This window comes from Bos indicus x Bos taurus, chromosome 3, assembly GCF_003369695.1.
Source record: "Bos indicus x Bos taurus breed Angus x Brahman F1 hybrid chromosome 3, Bos_hybrid_MaternalHap_v2.0, whole genome shotgun sequence".
NCBI classification, from domain to species: domain Eukaryota; kingdom Metazoa; phylum Chordata; class Mammalia; order Artiodactyla; family Bovidae; genus Bos; species Bos indicus x Bos taurus.
The window spans coordinates 10177862-10201057 of record NC_040078.1 but is presented as its reverse complement, the minus strand read 5'-3'; the positions used below and the strand labels follow the sequence as shown (position 1 = coordinate 10201057).

The following is a 23196-nucleotide window of genomic DNA, read 5'->3' as shown; positions in this document are numbered from 1 at the left end:
ACATATACTACTATATTTATAATCTGAGATTGGTTGAATTTGCAAATGTTGAACTACAAAGTGCCAACTGTTGGACTTCCCTTGGCACAGTGGATATGAATCTGTCTACCAAGATAGAGGACATGAGTTTGATCCCTGGTCCTGGAAGATTCCAAAAGTCATGGAGCAACTATGCCCATGTGCCACAACTACTGAGCCGCCACTCTAGAGCCTGTGAGCTGCAACTACTGAGCCTCTGTGCCACAATGACTGAAGCCCGCACACTCTAGGGCCTGTGAACCACAACTACTGAGCTTGTTTGCCTCAACTAATGAAGCCCATGCACCCTAGAGCCTCCACGTCGAAACTGCAGAGCACACGTGTGGCAACTATTGAACCCTGAGTGCCAAAAGCATGTGCTCTGCAGTCAGAGAAGCCATTGCAATGAGAAGCCCATGCACCGCAAAAGAGTAGTCTCTGCTCAGTGCAACTAAAAGTCTGTGAGCAGCAATGGGGACCCAGCACAACCAAAAGTAAATAAAATTAATAAATAAAATTTTATTTAAAAACTGCCAGTTGTAAAGTTAGATGTGGATTTTCAACCGCTGGGACAGGATGGGGGCAGGGAGTGTTTGAGTACACTTAATCCCTATGTCATTTAAGGGTCAACCATATATCTAGATTGAATGTAGTTCTTAATACAACTGAATTTAAGTCTAATATTTTGCTATTTTTTTTCTATTTGTCTCATTTGCTAGCTATTCCTCTATTCCTTTTTTTCCTTAAGTATTAATGTATTTCTTAAATATTAATACTTAAATATTTTTACTATTTTATTTCTGTATTATTTTCATAGGTATACCTCATTGCATTATTCTTTTCATTATTGTTCTATGAATATACATTCTTATTACAATCTTAGTTAAAATTGTACCACTTCTTGTTAAAAAAGACATCTCATAACAGTACAGTTATGCTTATCTTTCTATATGCTATAGCTGTCATGTATATGACACCTGTATACATTATTAGCCTCTCGATATTATATCATATTTTCTTTAATATATCCTTTAAAATAACTGAAAGAAAAACAGTATATCTTTATTTACCCACATATTATTATGCCCAGTGATCTTCAGTACTTTCTATAAATCTATAGCTTGAATCTGGTGCCATATTCCTTCAACCTTAAGAACTTCCTTTAGCATTTCTGATAGTGTATAATTATCTCAATTTTCAATTATCTGAAAATATATTCACATACATATAATTTCTGAATGGTATTTTTTACTGGATATAGAATTCTAACTTAACACTAAAAATGTCATTTAACTCTGTTCTGGTCTCCATCATTTTTGATTAGAAGTCAGTGAAATTATTATTGTTCCCTTACGTGTAGTATACCACTTTTACTGGTGACTATCAAGATTTATCTTTGGTTTTAAAGATTCACCTCTGATGTACTTAGATTTGGTGTTCTTTTTATTTATCCTGCTTGAGATTCACTGAGATTCTTGGATCTCTATATTTCTCATTAATTTGGCCAATGCATCTCCAGATATTTTGTGACACATTCTGTTCTCTATTTGAGACTCCAATCACTTGGAATTTAGGCTTCTTATATTGTGTATAAATCATTGAGATTTTTCTTTTTTCTGTTCTTAGATCAGTAGAAATTATTGAATCTGACCTTCAAGTTAACCAATCTTTTCTTTTACCAACTCCAGTTTGCTGTTGAGCAAATTAGTAAATTTTTCACTTCAAATATTTTAACTTTCTGTTCTATAAGTTCTTATTACAGTTTTCATTTCTTTACTGAGATTCCACATCTGTTTGTTCATTAAGAGCATATTTTCCTATAAATATTTGTATCTATGTATATACTGCCCTTTTTTTAAGCACCTGACTACTAATTTGGGCCATCTTAAAATTGACTTCTATAGACTATTTTTCTCTTAATCATGGAGTCATGTTTTTCTGTTTATTTCAATGTTGAGCATTTAATTGTATGCTGGACATTATGGAAGATACATTATAGAAATTCTTGGATTCATTAATCTTGGTGAACTTGCTATCTTTGAGTTGGCACAGCTGTCAGTAAATCTCCCTATAGCACAGTGTTTTGACTTGCCAAATTCATTCACCTTGACTTGGCCCAAACAATACATGAGAAGATGACGTCACCAGCTAAGTTAGGCCATTTTCTTCTCTGAGGTTCTATGGTACTCTGTGTATAGCACTAATCACACTGTATTAAGACAGGTTGCAAGAATATTGTGAGTTACTTAAGAGAAGCCAAGTTAAGTGAAAGTTGCTCAGTCATGTCTGACTCCTGGCAACCCCATGGACTATACTGTCCATGGAATTCTCCAGGCCAGAATACTGGAGTGAGTAGCCTTTCCCTTCTCCAAAGGATCTTCCCAACCCAGGGATCAAACCCAGGTGTCCCACATTGCAGGTGAATTCTTTACCAGCTGAGCCACAAGGGAAGCCCAAGAATACTGGAGTGGGTACCTATCCCTTCTCCAGTGGATCTTCCTCACCCAGGAATTGAACTGGGGTCTCCTGTATCACAGGTGGATTCTTTACCAAATGAGCTATCAGAGAAGCCTTAAAAGAAGGAAGGCTTAAGAAGAAGGAAGACTTAAGAGAAGGGCTTATGTCTAGTCTCTTCAGCTAATGCCTAACTGATACTCAGAGTGGATATTCATGTCATATTTGTTGATGCAACAAACAGAATCATTTAGAAGTTCATAAATCATATGATGCTAACACAAAATTCACAAAATACTGGAATATGTGAGTCTTTTAAAATTTTATTTATTTTTAATTAAAGGATAATTGCTTTACAGTATTGTGTTGATTTCTGCCATATATCCACATAAATCAGCCAAAAGTATACATATGTCCCTCTTGAACCTCCTTCCCACCTCCCACCCCATCATGCCCCTCTAGGTTGTCACAGAGTACTAGTTTGATCTCCCTGAGTCACATAGAAGATTCCCACTGGCTATCTATTTTACATATGGTAATGTGTATGTGGGTCATTTAACTCAGAAACAAAGATGCTAATATAAGCTTAGTTTCAGCTGAAGGTATCAGTGAACCACAACACAAGGTAAATTTAAATGCTCATGGTAAACATTTAAAGAAATATATTAATGAGGTTCAATATACCTTATTTACAAAGGCAAGAAAAGAAATCAGAACATTTCAGGAAGAGTCAGCAATACTGGCTGAAATGAAGCTCTAGCATGTAAAACAAAGTTTACTCATTCATCATACCTTATTTATTCCCTGATAAAACTCTGTGTGTGTGTGTGTGTGTGTGTGTGTGTGTGTGTACATATGAATAAAGAAAGAACATAGAATTTAGGATCGATAGATTGATAATTGAGGCTAACTTCTTTTTTAATCCAACTTTTATCTCTAATGGTGTATGCACCCTTAGGAACATCCCTTAATCTTCCTCCAGTGTATTTATCTGAAACTGAGGTAGTAATATTTATCTTACAGGTGTGGTGTTGGAATCAAGTGAGATCATGAATGTGAAAGACCTTTGTGAATGTAAAAAGCTACATAAATATTAGAGATAGTTATAAAATAATTCAAATGAAGCATTATTACCTTTGACTATGGCATTCATCACATCTAAAACTCCCAAATGTTCTCTCCCCTCACAAAAATATATGTGCATAGTCACTCACATGCACACACAATTCCAAATGTGTAAATACTTCAGCAGCAGCATCAAAACTGATCTGGGATCTTGCATGCTTTAAATATGCATTTTTAAAAATTGTGTGCAACATACTACCTGTCTTAATTTGGCTTCACTTTATCCCTCCTGCCTACTTCCCCCCTCTCTCCTCTTGGAAACATTTATACTTATTAAGAACGTGTTTTATTCTACTTATTGTTGGTAGTACTGCAACAATTTTCTCTAATCCATCATGCACTGCAAGTGGGGAGTGTGAAAGGATATCGAGTGAAACTGGTTTTTCCCTAGAGAAGCTACAAAGTCAACACTGTGAAAATCTTATTTCAGAACATTTAAGATCTGTCAGAGTCTGGTTCACTTTTTTTTCCCCCCTCAAAGGTAAGTATTAAAAATATTTTAACTCTTGATTTTACGTGTCAAGCTATCAAGCTATCAGGTTTAAGTTTGTTATTTTTCTGGTACGGCTAAGACATCAACCCAGTATTAACCCAGATTCCTTCAAAAGAAGGATTTTTCCCCCCAGTCCAATTTTAAATGACGAATTAACAAAAATATATGAAAGTCAACCGAGTTTATGGAGCAAGTGAGACCTGATTATAGGAAATGCTGCAACGGGGAGAAGTAATTTCAAGTATGCTCCCAAGATTGTCACTTCTACTCTGTTTTTCCTGTTTACCGTAGGTGAGGGAAGTCTTTATAGGAGATAGAGGGAATATAATAGGCTATCTCTATCAAAACAAAACTGGAAATCCCTGGATAAGAACTTATACTAAGTATTTGCTCACACATTCAATATATGCATATTTCCAAAAGTATATTAAGCAACTTATTTGTCAGGCTAATAATCAGCATGGCAATGGGCATATAGGAATGAATAATACTCACCTGCTAGTACTTCTAGTTTTTCAGGCTATATGTCTCTGCTCAGGCTCTTTTCTTTCCCTTGATTGTTCTCCCTAATCCCTCCCAGACTTCAGTTGACCTAGCACCACAGAAAGTTAATTAAATATCATCTCTCTGAATTATTTTCTGACCTTCTAAATAGATTTTGATCAGTTCTCTTTTTTTTGTTGTTTTTTTTTTTTGTACAACACTCCTGACCCCAAACAACAATCCTATATGTATGCCTATAGCAAGTTTTGGTATTTTTCTTATTTTCTCTGTCTTCCCATTGGACTGTGAAGAACTAGAAATAGAATCCTGCATTGCCCAGGATTATAGACCCAGAACTACTTAACTGCTCAGTACACAGTGCTTGAGAAATGCACAGATACTGAATAAATATATGACATTACGGTTACTTTTCTGATGAGCAGAAAAGCTAAACAAAAGAAGTGCTGAAACAAGATGTTTGCAATGCACAAGAAACCCAAGATGAAGAAACATGTGTAGAGTGAAATGTTGGAAAATTATGATAACAGAAGAAGATAATCAAGACAGCCCCCACATTACCAGCAATCTAAGTATTATGAATTGATTATAAAATTTTAGTAAAATCTTATCATTTAAAGGTTACATATAACAAAAACTACCTACATATGTGTGCACATATAACTTGGATAAAAGTAGCAAATTTTAAGACCTAAAAAAATGTGGACACACACATGCACACACACATACGTGATTCACTGTTCCTGAGTCATCCTACTAGAAGGACCTGGGACCACACAGGCATACCTACTCTTATATATTTGCTGCACAGACTGTAGAAGTGGCTTCCTCCAGTGAGTCTAAGTCCATGCAAAGTGGGTAAACAATGAGCACTAATGGGCAATTCACTCATCTGTGAGGTGTGTTGAGGAGGGGCAGGAATGATGTTTCAACACTTAAGAAAATGGAAGGGATGGGATGGAAGAAAGCCAGATAACCATCAATAAAGAAGATCACAAGTATAACAAAAACTACCTATATCTCTACTATCTACATATTTCTCCATATCTGTATAGACATTGATCTATATACATACCTACATAGTATATACCTATGTGTGTGTCCACATTTTTTTAGGTCTTAAAATTTGCTACTTTTATCCAAGTTATATGTGGACACATATGTAGGTAGTTTTTGTTATTTTACTACAATTTTGTAAAGTGTGTCAAAATATATACACTACTATTATAAAATAGATAACTAATAGGAACCTATTCTATAGCACAAGGAACCCTACTCAGTGATCTGTGGTGACCTAAATGGGAAGGAAATCTAAAAAAGAGTAGACATATGTATATGTATAACGGATTCACTTTGCTGTACAGCAGAAACTAACACAACAATATAAAGCAACTATGTTCCAATTAAATTCTTTTTAAATAAACATTTTTTAAAAAAGAAGACCACATGTGCCTTCTTATATATATATACATATACCTTATTGCAGTATAGTTGACTTAAGTGTTTCAGGTGCACAGCAAGGTGATTCAGTTATACAAATATGCATATTGAAACTATTTTCCATCATAGGTTATTATAAGATATTGACTATAGTCCCCTATGCTGTACGGTAAATCTTTGTTGCTTGTTGCATATCTATTTTTAAATTATAAATCTAGCATTCTACTCATACTAAGTCAAACAAGTGGAATCAAAATGTTATAATTTTTTTAGTTAGGTAAACTTTCAGTTTTCTAAAAATTATATATTATACATATTTATACACATATGTGTTAAAAAAAAAAAGCTTTTCTACTACATACTTGATAAAGGCTTGAGAAAGAACATTAAAAAAAGAGAAGAGATAGAGAAATTAGAGAACATAAACTGAATATGAAGTAGAAAAACTGAAACAAACCAGATAAAAGTAAAAGATCATCATATAGTCCAATTGTTTTTAAACATGACTGCTAATTAGAAATGAATCTGGAGCTCTGGAGGGGAAAAAAAAAGCAATACCTGGTCATTTTTACTTTTCAAAAAATTTCAAGATAATTCTGATATACATTTGGATTTTAAAAAAGTGATTACAGATTTTTCATTAAATGGCAGTTTTGGTGATGTAGATCTCTATTACTTTTCTGTTGACCAATCATGATACAATGGTATTGAGTAAAGGTTACATAATCACAATAGTAAAAGATGTTTATCAGTTTTCACAGTCAATAGCCAAAAAATAAAATACCATTATAATTACAAGCTATAATGCAAACATGATTAACAGTATAAAATAATTACATACAATTGGGGGGGGGGGCAGTCAAGCAGAGTGATGTGGTAAGTGGAAATGCATATATGCACATGTTCTCATTTACCCAGTCAGACTATGTCTTTTGGTTGGTGCATTTAATCCATTTACATTTAAGGTAATTATCAATATGTGTGATTCTATTACAGTTTTCTTGTTTGGAGTATATTTTCTGTAGATCTTTTCCTTTTCTTGTGTTTCCTGCCTAGAGAAGATCCTTTTGAATTTGTTGAAAAGCTGGTTTGGTAGTGTTGAATTCTCTTAACCTTTGTCTGGAAAGTTTTTGATTTCTCTATCAAATCTGAAGGAGAGTCTTGCTTGGTAGAGTATTTTTGGTTGCTGTTTCTTCCCTTTCATCATTTTAAATATACCACACCCTTCCCTTCTGGCTTGTAGAGTTTCTGTTGAGAAATCAGCTGATAGCCTGTTGAGAGTTCCCTTGTATGTTATTTGTCATTTTTCTCTTGTTGCTTTTAATATTTTATCTCTGTCTTTAATTTTTGTCAGTTTGATTACTGTGTGTCTCAATGTGTTCCTCCTTGGATTTATCCTGCCTGGGACTCTCTGTGCTTCCTGGGCTTGGTTGACTATTTCCTTTCCCATGTTAGGGAAGTTTTCAGCTATTATTAGCTCTTCAAATTTATCTCAGGTCCTTTTTCTCTCTCTTCTCCTTCTGGGGCCCCTATAATGTGAATGTTGATGAGTTTAATGTTGCCTCAGAAGTCTCTTAGGCTGTCTTTATTTCTTTTCATTCTTTTTTCTATATTCTATTCTGTGGCAGTGATTTCCACCATTCTGTCCTCCAGGTCATTTATATGTTCTTCTGCCTCAATTATTCTGCTATGGATTTCTTCTAATGTATTATTCATCTCTGTTTGTTCTTTAGTTCTTGTAGGTCTTTGGTAAACATTTCTTGCATCTTCTCAATCTTTGCTTCCATTCTTTTCCCAAAATCCTGGATCATATGCACTATTATTATTCTGAATTCTTTTTCTGGAAGGTTGCTATCTCCACTTCATTTAGTTGTTTTTCTGGGATTTTATCTTGTCCCTTCATCTGGGACATAACTTTCTGCTTTTTCATCATGATTAACTTTCTGTAATATGGTTTTTGTTTTAACTGCTGTGAAGTTGTCCTGCTTCTTGCTTGTTCTGTCTGCCCTCTGATGGATGAAGATAAGAGGCTTGTGAAAGCTTCTTGATGGGAGGGAATGGTGAGAGGTCAAACTAGGTCTTGCTTTGGTGGGCAGGGCCTTGCTCAGTGAAGATTTGGTCCAATTATCTGCTGATGGGTTGCATTGCCTCCCTGTAGTAGTTTGGCCTGAGGTGGCCCAGCCCTGGGGTCTATGGGCTCCATAATAGGATTAATGGCAAACTCTAAAACGGTTTATGCCAAGGGGGAACTTCCAGTGCCCCGATCCCTGTGATGAGCTCCTGCCAACCCACGCCTCCACAGGAGGCCCTCTAACCCTAGGAGGTAGTTTTGGTTCAGTCTCCTATGGGATCTTTGCTTCTCTCCTCTGAGTCTTGGTTCATGCAAAATTTTGTCTGTGCCCTCCAAGGCTGGCGTCTCTGTTCCCCCAGTCCTTTGGAAGGTATATAATCAAATCCTGCTGGCCCTCAAGGCCAGATTCCCTTAGGATTCCCGGTCCCTTTGCTGGATCCCTAGGCTGGGAAGACTGATGTGGGGTTCAGAACCTTCACAATAGTGGGAGAATTTCTTTGGTTTCATTATTCTTCAGTCTGTCAGTCACCCACCCAGCGGGTATGGGATTTTATTTTATCATGACTGCACCCCTCCTGTCATCTCACTGCAAACTCTTCTTTGTCTTTGGAGGTGGGGTACCTTTTTTTGGTGGGTTCCAGTGTCCTCCTGTCAGTGGTTATTCAACAGCTATTTGCAATTTTGGTGCTCTCAGAGGAGACAAGCACAGGTCCTTCTACTCCACCATCTTGAATTGCAAGCCTGTCAATGTATCCACATGTGCCTTCAGATTATCTATCTACCCTCCATTACCCCTCAGTCTCCCAGGTGAGAACCACCATTTAATGTTCCATTTCCCCAGCTTAATGCAAAATAGCAGTGCCCACATAGACAAAAATAAATGGAGTTAAAGAATGCTTCTCCAAAAGAGTTTAAGAAAATTATGGAAGCAAATGGTCTATGAAAGAGGGAAGCTGGATTCTGCAGTATGTCTCTGTTAGGATTTGAGGGAAGAAATATATCAGAGAAAATTCTTTGAGAATATGATAGAAAAGGCAGATTCACACTTGAGCACAAAATTTACTAAATAATTCCGTAAAGTTCAAAAGTCCCCTGAAGCCCTTATAAACACTACTCCTGAAGGCACTATGAACCTCAGGTTGAGAAACATATTCTATAGGGACAGCAGTGATGGTTACCATCGAGACTCCGATGTCAGCTATGATGTCACCCAACTATGAGAGCCTGCCACAAAGGACACTGGACAAGGAACCCCAGCCCTGCTGATCTCCTCACGTTGAGACCTATGGAACAGAGAGTAAATTACAGTCATACAGAAGATGCAATAGTACTATTTGTATAGTTCAGAACAGAGAAATAAAGCTGGAAAGAAAGGGACAAGAAGTGACCTGGGGATGAAATCATGACAGGAGTGTACAAAAAGACACATGTCCATATCAATGTTTCTTCATATCTCTCAGCTCTGCCTCAGAGCAGAGATAAACTAGTAATAAGATGCACAAAAAAAATATTCTTACAACCTTAATCATTGAGGATATAAAATAATGTAGCACAAATATGCTGATTTTTCTATACATTAGTATTGAGAGAAGGATGAAGTCTGCACTATTTTCTGAGAAAAGTGAATTCCAATGGCATTTGCCTTAGACTTTGGAATCAGAACAGCCAATATCTAAGACAACTACTTCAATGCCACTTCAGCTCCTAAATAGAAGTATGAAATCTGAAAGGCTTCCATAGGTTGAATAGAGAAGACTCTTTATAAAAAGTGCATCTGGATAAAAGTACAGTTACAGAGAACAGCCACCAATATGTTATCTCCCAGTTTAGCCTCTAGGGAACAACAGAGATTTTTGCTTTGATTTCAAATAAAGAAGAGAGACACATAGAAATGCATAAGAGCCAAGGAACTAACATGGATGGATAATAACAAGTGACAAGATGAGAATGAAGTAATTATTCAGCAATCAGTTACTATTGTTTCAGTTATTCTTTATCTGTGACAACTATTCTTCACGATACCAACAGGATGTTTAACTTGTTATAATAAAAATCAGTCAATTGAATATATAATTATGTATAATTATATGTGAAAGATATTTCTAATGCATTGACCTTATTACTTCCAAGTATATTTTCATATTAACATATAGCTTCTTGATGAAAGTGATAAAGGAGAGTGAAAAAGCTGGCTTAAAACTCAACATTCAAAAAACTAAGATCATGGCATCCAGTCCCATCACTTCATGGCAAATAGATGGAGAAACAGTGGAAACAGTAGCAGACTTCATTTTTGGAGCCCCAAAGTCACTGCAGATTGTGACTGCTGCCATGAAATTAAAAGACACTTGTTCCTTGGAAGAAAACTATGACCAACCTAGACAACATATTAAAAGGCAGAGACATTACTTTGCCAACAAAGGTCCATCTAGTCAAAGCTATGGTTTTTCCACTAGTCATGTATGGATGTGAGAGTTGGACCATAAAGAAAGCTGAGTGCCAAAGAACTGATGCATTTGAGCTGTGGTGTTGAAGAAGACTCTTGAGAGTCCCTTGGACTGCAAGGAGATCAAACTAAGGGAAATCAGTCCTGAATATTCACTGGAAGGACTGATGCTGAAGATGAATACTTTGGCCACCTGATGCAAAGAACTGACTCATTGGAAAAGATCCTGATGCTGGGAAAGTTTGAAGGCAGGAGGAGAGACGAACGACAGAGGATGAGACTGTTGGATGGCATCACCGATTCAGTGGGCATGAGTTTGAGCAAGTTCCAGGAGTAGGTGATGGAGAGGGAAGCCTGGCATGCTGCAGTCTGTGAGGTCACAAAGAATCAGACATCACTGAGCAACTGAACTGAACTGACTGATACCTTGATATGCCTAAAAACAATCAGTCAGTTCAGTCACTCAGTTGTGTTCAACTCTTTGCAACCCCATGAATCGCAGCACACCAGGCCTCCCTGTCCATCATCAACCCCAGAGTTCACTCAAACTCACATCCATCAAGTTCATGATGCCATCCAGCCATCTCATCCTCTGTCGTCCCCTTCTCCTCCTGCCCCCAATCCCTCCCAGCATCAGCGTCTTTTCCAATGAGTCAATTCTTCACGTGAGGTGGCCAAAGTACTGGAGTTTCAGCTTCAGCATCAGTCTTTCCAATGAATATTCAGGACTGATTTCCTTAGGATGGACTGGTTGGATCTCCTTGCAGTCCAAGGGACTCTCAAGAGTCTTCTCCAACACCACAGTTCAAAAGCATCAATTCTTCAGTATCCTTCACAAAATTTATTCCATATCATAATGTTTGTCTTCATTACTTTTAATTTTGCCTATGCTAATACGTGTGGTGGTAGCTCATTGTGATTTTAATCTGCGTTTCCCTAATGGCTAATATTGAACGTGTTCTCATGTACTTGTTTGCCATTAGTTAATCTTCAGTGAAATATCTGTTCAAATCTGTGGTCCATTTATAACTTGGTTTGCTTGCTTTCTTTTGAGTGCTTTTTTTTTTTTTTTGAGTGCTCTGTATATACTCCAGACCCAATCCCTGTTCACATTTGTGAAATGCAAATTCCTTCTAGGTTGTTGTCTTCTTATCTTAGTAGTATGTTCTGAGGGGTAGAAATTCTTAATTTTGATGAGGTTATTTATCTTTTTTTATCTTTTATGAACTATGCATTTGGTTTCATACAAAAAAAGCAACCTTTGCCTAACATAAAGGCACAAATATTTTCTCTTAAAAGTTTAGTAGTTTTTTAGATTTTACATTTAATTCTACCATATTTTTGAGTCAATTTTGTATAAACTGCAAGAGGTGGATAATAACTGGTGTTTTTACACATAGACATCCAGTTGTTCCAGCATGAATTGATAAAACACTTTCCATTCTCCACTGAATTGCCTTTGTTTCTTAAAAAAAAGAAAAAACAAACAGTTAACCATATAGGTATAGGTTTCTTTCTGGACTCTAGTTTGTGCCATTAATGTTTTTCTGTCTTTCTATCAATACTCTCTTGGTTACTATATTTTTAATGCCCTTTCTCTGTGTTATTATATCTTCATTTTTAATACTGTAGAGTACTTTTATGAAATTTGTAAATGCTTATATTTTATTTTGGCAAAAAAAAAGCCTTTAGATTAATAAAACCTACTTCTCTCTTGTAAAAAAAAAAAAGAAGTGCTCCCCTTTTCTGAGGCTCTTCATTTTTCAATCAGCAGGAGTTAAGAAAACCCTTTCTGAAATGACTGCTACAGGGCAAGTGATTCAGCTTCTGAGAATGAAAGCCGTCCTTGGGCTGTCTCTGCTGCTTCATTTCCTAAGACCTCTTCCACATCTGTTCCAGCTGCCTCTTCTCACATCTTCTTACCAGACTACATCAAGGGTCTGACTGCCTGAGAGGAGCCAGGTAAAATGAAGGCCAAAAGAGGTCTCCAAACAGAACTCCTCAGGCACAGAAACAAGTAGTCTTACTCTGGCTTGGAATGATTCTTGTATCTGGTAACAAAATTCATCAGAGCAAAAACCTTGCTTTCTTCTTTGCCCCTACAGCATGAGAAAGAAAAGCATTTCAACTCTTTGACATTATTCTCCACACACATTGTATTTGATGAACTTGTGTATCGTGGCATGTTTGTGAGTAGACACATTACACTGAGCCAAAGGTCTCCTGACAAAACAATTCAATCTGTTAAGAACTGATTCTGCCCACAGCTCTACACAGGGCATCCTTGACCTCCTTGTTCCTAAGACTGTAAACAACAGGGCTCAGCAGGGGAGTGATGATGGTGTAGGTCACAGAGAGAAGAAGATCTTTTTCTATTGCATTTTCTGATTTGGGCTTGAGGTAGGCAATGGCGGCACAGCCGTAGTGGACAACAACCACAGTGAGGTGAGAGGCACATGTGGCAAAGGTCTTCTTGCGGCCCTCGACTGAGGATATCTTAAGGATGGAAGAGATAATGAGGATGTAGGAAATGAAGACCAGGACAACAGGCACAATAATCACAAATGAACTTACACCATAATTGATGATCTCATTGATAGTGGTATCAATACAAGACAGTTTCATGACTGGGTAAATGTCACAGAAGAAGTGGTCCACCATGGTGCCACAGAAGGGCAAGGTGAACATGGCCATTACGTGGAGAACTGCCATAACAAGGCCAGTGCCAAAGGACCCACAGACTAACCTAGCACACACGCCTTTGTTCATGAGGACTGTGTATCTCAGGGGCTTGCAGATGGCCACATAACGGTCATAGCCCATTACTGTGAACAAGAAGCAATTATTAATGGCCAACATGGCAAAAAAGAACATCTGAGTTGCACAGCTTCCCAAAGATATAGGCTGGTTATAAAAAATGAGACCAGAAAGCATTCGTGGGATGATGACCAGCGTGTACACAGTCTCGGAGCTAGACAGCATGCTGAGAAAGAAGTACATGGGAGTGTGGAGGTGACGGTCAATGCAGATGACAGTGATAACGATGATGTTCCCAGTCAGAGTGAAAATGTAGGTGGTGAGGAAAACCACAAAGAGGGTTATCTGGTGATTTCCAAAGATGGAGAATCCCAGGAAGATGAATTCTGCCACTTCTGTGAAGTTCTTTCTCTGCATTCTGCTATATCAGTGTCCTAAGGCAACAGAGAGAGGCAGTCAGCACGGGGAAAATTCCCATCAGCAACTTGACTTCATAGTAAAGGACAATGATAGCTGAATTGAGTGAGCACAGTTCCCCCTTTGTGACCAGAAAGCTCATGTAATGACCCCTGAATAGAAAGAGAAAACTCTGGTTGCTTCTGTGGGGTTTATACATGTAAACACAATCATGAGGTGCAAACTTGCCCTGCGCATGGAGACTTCTGAACAAATGCTCACAGCACTGATGTTGGGAGAGGGAAGATCGAGCCGGGAAAGAGAGATGCCCTGTGTCCCGAACAGTAATGAGGTCTACCACTTAAAACAAACTCCAGGAACAAGAGGCTTACTAATGAAGTGCAGGTCAAGAAAATGATAAAGATGAAAGTTTTGAGGGGCAATGATATAGCAGAAGGAAGTAATCTGAAAGATGAACTTTGATCAGTCATCACTGGATGGTGACAGGGCCACCAATAACTTTTACAAAGTATTTCAGTTGAGTTTCGAATCTAGAAACTTCAATTCAGAGAAAGAATGTGGTCCAAACATGTCATCACACCCTCAAAGAACTGCAGGACAATTTGTGCTGTGATCTCTCCACTGAAATTGTTCACTGAGTCCCGCCACAGTAATCTTTTTTGCTGACCTCAGTGGTCCTTTTTAAGAATGAAGTCAGGAAGAGAGACAAGTAATAGGGAGAACATGGTTTAGTTTCTACTATAGTAAGAAAGGGGAAGGACAATTCAAGCTGTGAACAGGGAATGTAAGCATCAGAGTTGAGAGGAGGAGGAGAAAGGAGTCTGCTGGCTGCTGGGATCTGAATTGGCTTATCAATTTTTAAAAATTTGGTGAACACAGAATTTTATATAATTATAAGAAATAGAGTGCACTAGTTCCCTCTACCAAAAAGCCAGAGTACACAACCTGTGTGGAGAATATACATTTGATTTTGTGGACAGTGATCATTCCATTGCTCTCCCTCTTTTCTTATTCAGAATTATGAAATAGACTTTCTCTCCCACCTGCCATAATTCCCTGAAAGTTGGTTTCATCATGGTCACTCCTACAAAACTGTTCTCTCAAATGTCAAAGAAGTCTCCATTGCTATAAGTGTCAGACTTTGCTTTTTCCTCTTTCTCTTTTCCCTCTGATTCATTTTACACTTCTGAAAACCGTGCCTCCTGGAAACATTCTCTGACCTTAGTTTCCATGACACCACACTAGTTTTCTCTTTTCTCAGCACTAATTTAGTTCTCTCCCATGAAGCTGCTCATTCCACCTATATCATAACGGAAATGCTGTTCTTTGGTCAATCTTTGGCCTTTGCTTTTTTCTTTCCACACTCTCCTCAGTTTTTCCAGTTATAATTTCTATGTTAATTGCTCTCAGATCCCTACTTCTATCATCAATCTTTTCCTCAAAGAATCCTCTGGATTCTTCTACTTATGGGTCTTGCTGATATAATACATTTTACTTTTTCAAAAACTAATAAACATTTATCCTCTTATATTTGGGACATACCCTCTACATCTTGGGCTTCCCTGGTAGCTCAGATGGTAAGGAATCTGCCTGCAAATTCAGGAGACCCGAGTTCAATCCCTGGGTTGGGAAGATCCCCTGGAGAAGGAAATGGCTAGCCACTCCAGTATTTTGCCTGGAGAATCCCCCAGACAGAGGAGCATGGCAGGCTACAGTCCATGGGGTCACAAAGAGTCAGACACAACTGAGCACCTAAGCACAAACACTCTTTATATTAACTTCTGTCTTTCTTGATGACCTCACCATTATTCCAGTCAACCAAGGTCAGTATTTTGGAGTCACTTGTACCTCATCATTGCATTCAGTGAAATTCTTTCTTAAATAATATCTATTGTCTCTTCCTTTCAACGATTCTTAAGGCTAAAAAATGTGCTGAGTTTGACATTACAGTAACTCATGTCATTGTTCCTGGTGATACAGTTCAAAGCACCCTGAAATGTATGCTTGGAATTCTCAGTGGATGCTGGATCCTAAAATTTGAATGGGTGAAAGCATTCTACAAAGCAAAGAATGTGAACAGGAAGAAAAGAATGAAATTCCTGAAGGACCACAGAAAAGCAGGATCAACAGAGAACAGCTGTTGCCAAAGCTGTTTGATGGATGTTACTTCTATTTGAGGGGACCCTTCAAACACCATTCAAAGGACAACCTTATTAAGCTTGTCACTGCTGGTGGGGGCCAGATCCTCATTAGAAAGCCCAAGCCAGACAGTGATGTGACTCAAACCATCAATACAGTCGCGTACCATTCCAAACCTGATTCTGATCAGCGCTTCTGCACACAGTGTATCATCTATAAGGACTTGTCTAATCATCGCCCAGAGAGGGTTCGGCAGGGCAAAGTCTGAATGGCTCCTTCCAGCTGGTTTATAGATTGTGTGAAGTCCTTTGAGTTGCTCCCTCTTGACAAATGAACTCGCACAGTGTGATAACCTAGGGACTGTACTGTTTTCATCAGTCACGTTTTTACAAATAGGTAGACTCATTCATCGGAGAAGGCGATGGCACCCCACTCCAGTACTCTTGCCTGGAAAATCCCATGGACGGAGGAGCCTTGTAGGCTGCAGTCCATGGGGTCATGAAGAGTCGGACACGAGTGAGCGACTTCCCTTTCCCTTCCCTATTGTCTCTCCCAATGTCTGGATTCACAATGACCCTCATAAGACTAGGGTACCAAATCCTCTAGTCAGGAAATAAAACCTGTTCCCATTCTAAAACATATATGGAAATGCAAAGAACTACAAAAGCCAAAGCAATTTCCCAAAAAAATTTAAAAACTTACACTATTGCAATTGAAGACTACAGTAACGAGGCAGCATAGTACTGGTATAAGGATAGATATACAGCTCAGTGGAACAAAACATAGATCAAAAATGATCCACATATATATGGTCAATTAATTTTTACAAAGTTTTTAAATATCTTAATAATAGTATTATCAATAAATGTTGCTGTTACAAACAATTGGATAGCTAGACAGAAAAAATAAACCTCAAATCTTACCTCATGCCATATACAAAAAAATCAAAGTAAATCAAAGACATAAAAGTTAAAACAAAAATTCTAGATGAAAATATGTGAGAAAATCATGACCTTGGAATGAGAAAATTTCCTAGACACAAAATAAAAAAGCATAAACTATAAAAGGACAAAATCACAAACTGAACTTCATCAAAATAAAGCTTCTATGCTTCAATAGACATTGTTAGAAAAATGAAAAGGAAAGCCACAGACTGGGAAAAAATATCCACAATATACACGTCTAAACTTGTATTCAAATGTATAAAGAATTCTTAGAGCTCAATACTAAGAGACATGTTTTTAAATTGGAAAAATATTTAAATAGACATTTTACATAAGAAGATATACAAATGGTGAGTAAGTACATGAAAGAATGCTCAACATCATAGCCTTATTAGCCACCAGAGAAATGTAAAATAACACCATGAGGTACTACTCCATGCCCACTCAAATGGCTAAAATTAACAACTTGACAACCCCTAATGTTGTCAGGGAAGCAAAACAATTGGAACTCTAAAATATTGATGGCAGTCTTATAAAACAGTACAACCACTTTGTAAAACAGTTTAGCATATTTTTAGAAAAATAAATACATACTTACTCCATGATTCAATATTTTTCCTAAGTATTTACACAAGAGAAATTAAAACTGATGTCCATATAGAGAAGCGAACATGAATATCCTAGAAGCCTTATTCCTAAAAGCCAAAAACTAAAAACCACTGAAACTTTTATGGTGTATCTATACAATGAAATATGGCTCAGCAATAAAAGGAACAGATTACTAATACAAACAACATGACTGATGCTATCAAGCATTATATTAAACCAAAGAAGTCAGACACAAAAGAGTGGATACAATGTGATTCCATTTATAGGGCATGCTAGAAAATATAATTTTAATCTACACTTGCAATAAAGCAAGAGGTGGTTACCAGAATTGTTAGGGAATTGACTGTAAAAGAACACTTTTAGGGATGGGAACTTTTAGGGATGAAGGGAATGTTCGTGATTATGATGGTAGTTACACAGTCACATAAAGTTATCAAAATTCACCAAAATGTATACCTATATTGGTGCATTTTGTTACATCATTTACAGTAAACATGGTGTTTATCACATTGTATAACATTATATAGTACAATAGGATGGAATGTAATATACCTCATCTAAGTTGATTTTTAAAAAGATTCTCATTTGGCCAAAAATAAGATTTTATGCTTGCAAATCTGTCACTGCTAGATCCACAGCTCTTTAGGGGCTCACTGTGATGTAAGAAGCATGGGAATTGGCTGGACCCTAGGGAGTCAGAACCTGATGTGGAATCTGTTAATGTCATAACACGTGGTCTTGGGGACTTCAGTGATGGCCCAGTGGTAAAGACTCTGCCATTTCAGGGGGCCTGGGTTCAATCCCTTGTTGGGAAACTAAGATCCCACATGCTACACGGGGTGGCCAAAAAAAAGAAAACCAAAAAGCATGTGGTCTTGGGCAAACCATTTAAATTTTTTCTTGGTATGGCTCTATGATAGGAAGAAACCATCCAAGTATTTTTTTTAAAGTCAACAAAAAAAAAGAAGAAAACAGTGTGAGACAATGGAAGATGAGAAAGACAGAGAGAAATTATTTCTAGATTATCCTCTTGGGAAAATAAGAATGTTGAAACAGCAGAATATAATGAAAAGATAGAATAGCAAGTGTTTTAATCAGGAAGATTACATTCCAAATAGAAAAAGAGAAAAAAGCTTGAAGATGCAAAGAAAACTGTATTTACAAGAAAACAAACTATTACGGAATGTATTGATACTTACAACAAATCATGTATGTTATTTAAATTGGTGTGAACCTGTTAGGAAGTGAGAAGGAACTTAAAACATGCAACTTGGCTAACCTCACAAAAAATATTACATGTCAATTATTCTTCCAAAAAAACAAAAACTCTATGACCTCTCCAGAGACCTTGAAACACAAATTTCAAGATGCCAGGGACTCTTTAAAAATCTATGATTATTATAGCTATCTGAAGAAGCCAGAGAAAGAAAAACACTTGATCATAGGATGGGAAAGAATCTGCCAGACTGTGCTTTTATTTTTTTTACGACATGAGCCCATTTGTCATGTCTTTGCAGCTTCCCATCGCAGAACTCCAGATCCTGGCCCATAAAGGATGCAGGAGCACAAGGGACTAGATCTTGCTTAAGGTAAGACACACATACAGGTAACCCAGGCACATTGCAAACTTAATCTGAAAGCATCTACAAAAGCAAAACACCCTGGTGCTTCTTCAGGGCTTTATAATCTTACAATCACTTTCTCTCTCTCTAGATTGGACTGGAGCTTAGAGAAAAAGAGGTGCGTGACATGCACACTGGCCCTGAAAGTTACATCTGTAGGAGGAGGAGAAGGAAAACCTATAAACTCAGACATCATGAGAAGAATCTCCAAGGAAAAGCCATGTTGACTAGCCCAGTTCTCCAGGGTCTCTTTTCCTCAGAACTTCCTGATTGTCTCAAGGGAATGAGTAGAGTCAGATTCCAGACAGGTGTCAAGGGATCTTATTAAAAAGAAGACTTCATTTTTTCCAAGTGGTTGGTGATTTGTGATCCTGAAGCCATCCTCTCAGATGGTGTCTCTGCCCCTATCGTGGACTTTAGAAGATGGGAGATTAGCCTCTATAGTGCTTCCAAGAGAGGGCACTTAAGTACATAAACAGTATTTCCCAAGGACACTCATTTGTTAATAAATTCCATTTCCATTTTAGCAAGACAGATTTTCTTAGCCTGAGTATTAGCAGTTAGACTCCTTCTGGGAGACTTTCCAACAAATATGTCATGCTCCTGGCATCCAGAGTTCCCTTTTGTTGTTACTGTTTACTTGCTAAGTTGTGTCCAACTCTGCGTCCCCATGGACTGTAGCCCGCCAGATCCCTCTGTCCATGGGATTTTGCAGGCAAGAATACTGAGTGCATTTCCATTTCCTCCTCCAGGGGACTGAACCCATGGTCTCCTGTCTTCTGCATTACAAGTGGATTCTTTACCTGCTGAGCCATCCATGGCTCCCTATCTTTGCCCACTGCCCACTCCTCTGGACTGATCCAAATCCCTTTCCCCTGAGCATCCTTCAAGACTCTTCCAAGACTGCAGCAAATAATGTTTTAATTTTTCCACTTGATCTATGCTTATTCCTCCCTTCCCTACATGGAAGTTACAAAATGGTGTAAAGGCTTTAATGTACTTTTACTTCCTCCTTATACCTTATGGTATAAGGTCATTCTATCAGACTAGATATGTACACCTCCAATTTAATACACTCAAATGCCAGGATCATAATCAAGCAGTCATGTTAACTCTGACATCTGTTTCTATCCAGTTATATGTTCTCAAAGCATTTCAGAGCATTTCAATGGAAGTCAGAATAAGGATTTCTTTAATAGCCCTAAATCCTGTTCTATATTGTTTCAAATCCAGTAACCTCTGGTTTCAGTCTTTCCTTTTACAATGTTTACAGAGTTTACAGTGACCTTGATAATTTGCACAATCCTTGACTTTAGAAGTTATCTGAAGCACATTCATAAATTCTTTAGTTAATCCTCAGTTATCTCCGACATTGGGCTTCCCTGGTGGATCAGTGGTGAAGAATCCACCTGCCAAGCAGGAGATGTGTGTTCAATCCCTGGTTTGGAAAGATCCCCTGGAGGAGGAAATGGCAACCCACTGCAATATTCTTGCCTGGAGAATTCCATGGACAGAGGAGCCTGGTGGGCTACAGTCCTTGGGATCACAAAAGAGTCAGACATGACTTAGAGACTAAACAACAACAATCTCCAAGGTCTCTGCTCCCTCCTAGCTTAAGTGTCTCTCAGATCTGACAAAGGCAATACCATTACTGATTCCCATTCCCCCGACACTTGAGATTTTTAACAAGATTTCAAACTTATAGAAAAGTTGCAAGTACACTACAGGGAACTCCTACATACTCTTTCCTGGACTCACCAATTGTTTATATTTTGCCCCATCTGCCTCATCTAAATCTAACTCTAAAGGAGTTGAGAGTAAGTTGGATACATCATGCCCCTACAGCCTTAAATACGCCTTTGAAAGTTTTCTAAGCAAAAGGAAATTCTATCACACAGCACAAGGAAATTACAAAGACACGGAGGCAAGAACCACTGTCACTTATCTCAACACTTACTGGCAGGAAACAGAAATTAGACCCAGATTTCAGTTCTGCATATCACAATACCAATGCTTCCCCTTCCAAAACGTAAAATATCGTACCCCTTCCAATTCTTCCTAACCCAGTAATGCTTTTGCCCAAGGGCCTGAGAAAGAATAACTTATTTTAGAAAAGAAAGGGCAGAAGGAAAATTAGAGCCCCTCAACCTTACCTCTTCTCCTTCCACCTAATCAAGAACATTATTTCCCAAAGAAGCCAGTCTCCTGAGTTAATGATCACCCAATGCTCGTGTCCATCTAGAAAATCTACAAAGATTCATCCCCATTTTTCCCATGTCCCAAATAATTTCTCTTACTTTCCTTTTTACTGCTGCTCAACTATCTTCCCAAGCAAGACTAAGTACCACTTTCTCTTTAAATTTCTTCCACCTCCTCAAATTTACAGAAAAGTTGAAAGGGCAATACAAAGAACTTTTTCTTGAACCATTAGAGTAAGTTTTTGAGACCTTAAATACTTTAGAAGTCCCTACAAACAAGGACATTTACCTACGTACCACAAAGCCATCACCCCAATCAGGAAAGTAACACTGACTCACTATCTTCTAATCCTCAGGTCCCATTCAGTGTTTTGCCAGGTGTCCCAAACATAAATCCAGCTCAGAATCAAGCTTTTTGTTTATTGCCATGCTTTGTTAATCTTCTTTAGTTTAGAACGGTCTCTCAGCAATCCCTTGTCTTTCATAACTTGGATATTTCCAAAGATTTCAAGTCGAGTATTTTATTAAAAGTCTCTGAAGTTTAATTTGTCTACTGTCTTCTCATGATTAGAAGCAGGTTATGGATCTTTGGCAGGACAGAAGTGATGTTGTGTTTTTTCACTGCATGCTATCAAGAGTCACGTGGTTCTGAGTTATCCCACTTCTAATGATACCCAGTTGGATTGCTTAAAGTGGCATAAGCCAAGATTCTCTACTTTGAAGTACTCTTTCTCTTTAAATTAATAAAATATTTTTCAGGGAGGTAGTTTTGATAATTGTTTGATAAATATCTTTTCCTGTTCTTTATCAATTATTTATATATATCATTTTATGATTCATTGTTTACCTTGTTTATTCAATATATTATCATTATTTTGACAATTTATTTTGATTCTTCAGTTATTTTCCATTTGCTCAGTGGAATCGCCTTCAAGCTGACTTTGGTGTCCTTTTGACACGTTCATATTATTCTTTGATCATTTCCTTCCTTTCTGGTTTTAAAAATAAAAGTCCAGACTCTGTGTTTGCCTGCCTCAGACCTAGAATTAACCATTTGTCCAAGCATTACTGGTTCTTTTTACTGATATGCAGTATGTAGAAAGGAAGTTTGGGATCTGCTTTCAGGCACTTGCATTAGAAACAGCTTGGGAACATGCAACGCAAATACACACACACACACACACACACACACACACACACACACACACCACACACACACACACACACACACACACACACAGTGAAAATCATGCATTCACAGCAATATCTCCAATTTCTATCTTTTCCCTTATCTCTTCACTTATTGTAATTCCACAAATTTATATTAACATTATAATTCGACAAATATCTAGTGAGTCCCTAAGATATATATGAAGCAAAGTGCTAGATGATGGGTGGGATCTCAGAGATAAGGATAAAATAGAATATTTTGTAAGATTTTGTAAGGGTGTTTAGAGGAATATACAAATAACTATACTGTGAGATAATACTGTAATAACAGAAAATGCCATAATAATGACTTTCAAGAACTTACTCTGTAAAAAGCACTGTGTACCTGCCGGCCACTAAAACCTCACAAAGGGTGGCAACTTATATTACTGTACACATATGAGGAGTTAAATGTTCCAACAGTTTCAGTGTTTGCTTGGGTTTCCAAATTTAGAAAATGAGAGTGCTCTGCTTGGAGTCCATATTTGTCCAATTCCAAAATCGTTTTCCTTCATCACTATGGCATTCAGAAGATGGAAATATCCCATCTGTCAGGAGATCAGGAAAGACTTCATGAGGTAAATGGCATATAAGATAGACTTTCAAGAACTGGGATTTTGAGAAACAGATATGTCTGAAAGCTACTTAGATTACAGAGAAGAGAATGAATCAAAGAGTTTAAAGGGGAGACTCAGGGCATATATTCAAAAGTAGAAGACTTTGAGTACACAATAGAATTTGTGAAGGAAGTAA

At 37.6% G+C, this 23196-nt stretch overlaps 1 protein-coding gene and 1 pseudogene across 1 annotated transcript; one reads left to right on the top strand and one right to left on the bottom strand.

The window, feature by feature from the left end:
• Positions 1–12792: 12792 nt before the first annotated feature.
• Positions 12793–13722, bottom strand: LOC113890400 (olfactory receptor 10J5). The gene has a single exon (XM_027538286.1). The coding sequence runs from the start codon at positions 13720–13722 to the stop codon at positions 12793–12795; it is 930 nt and encodes a 309-aa protein (XP_027394087.1).
• A 1904-nt stretch (positions 13723–15626) lies between these two features.
• Positions 15627–16195, top strand: LOC113882686 (annotated as a pseudogene).
• Positions 16196–23196: the final 7001 nt, after the last annotated feature.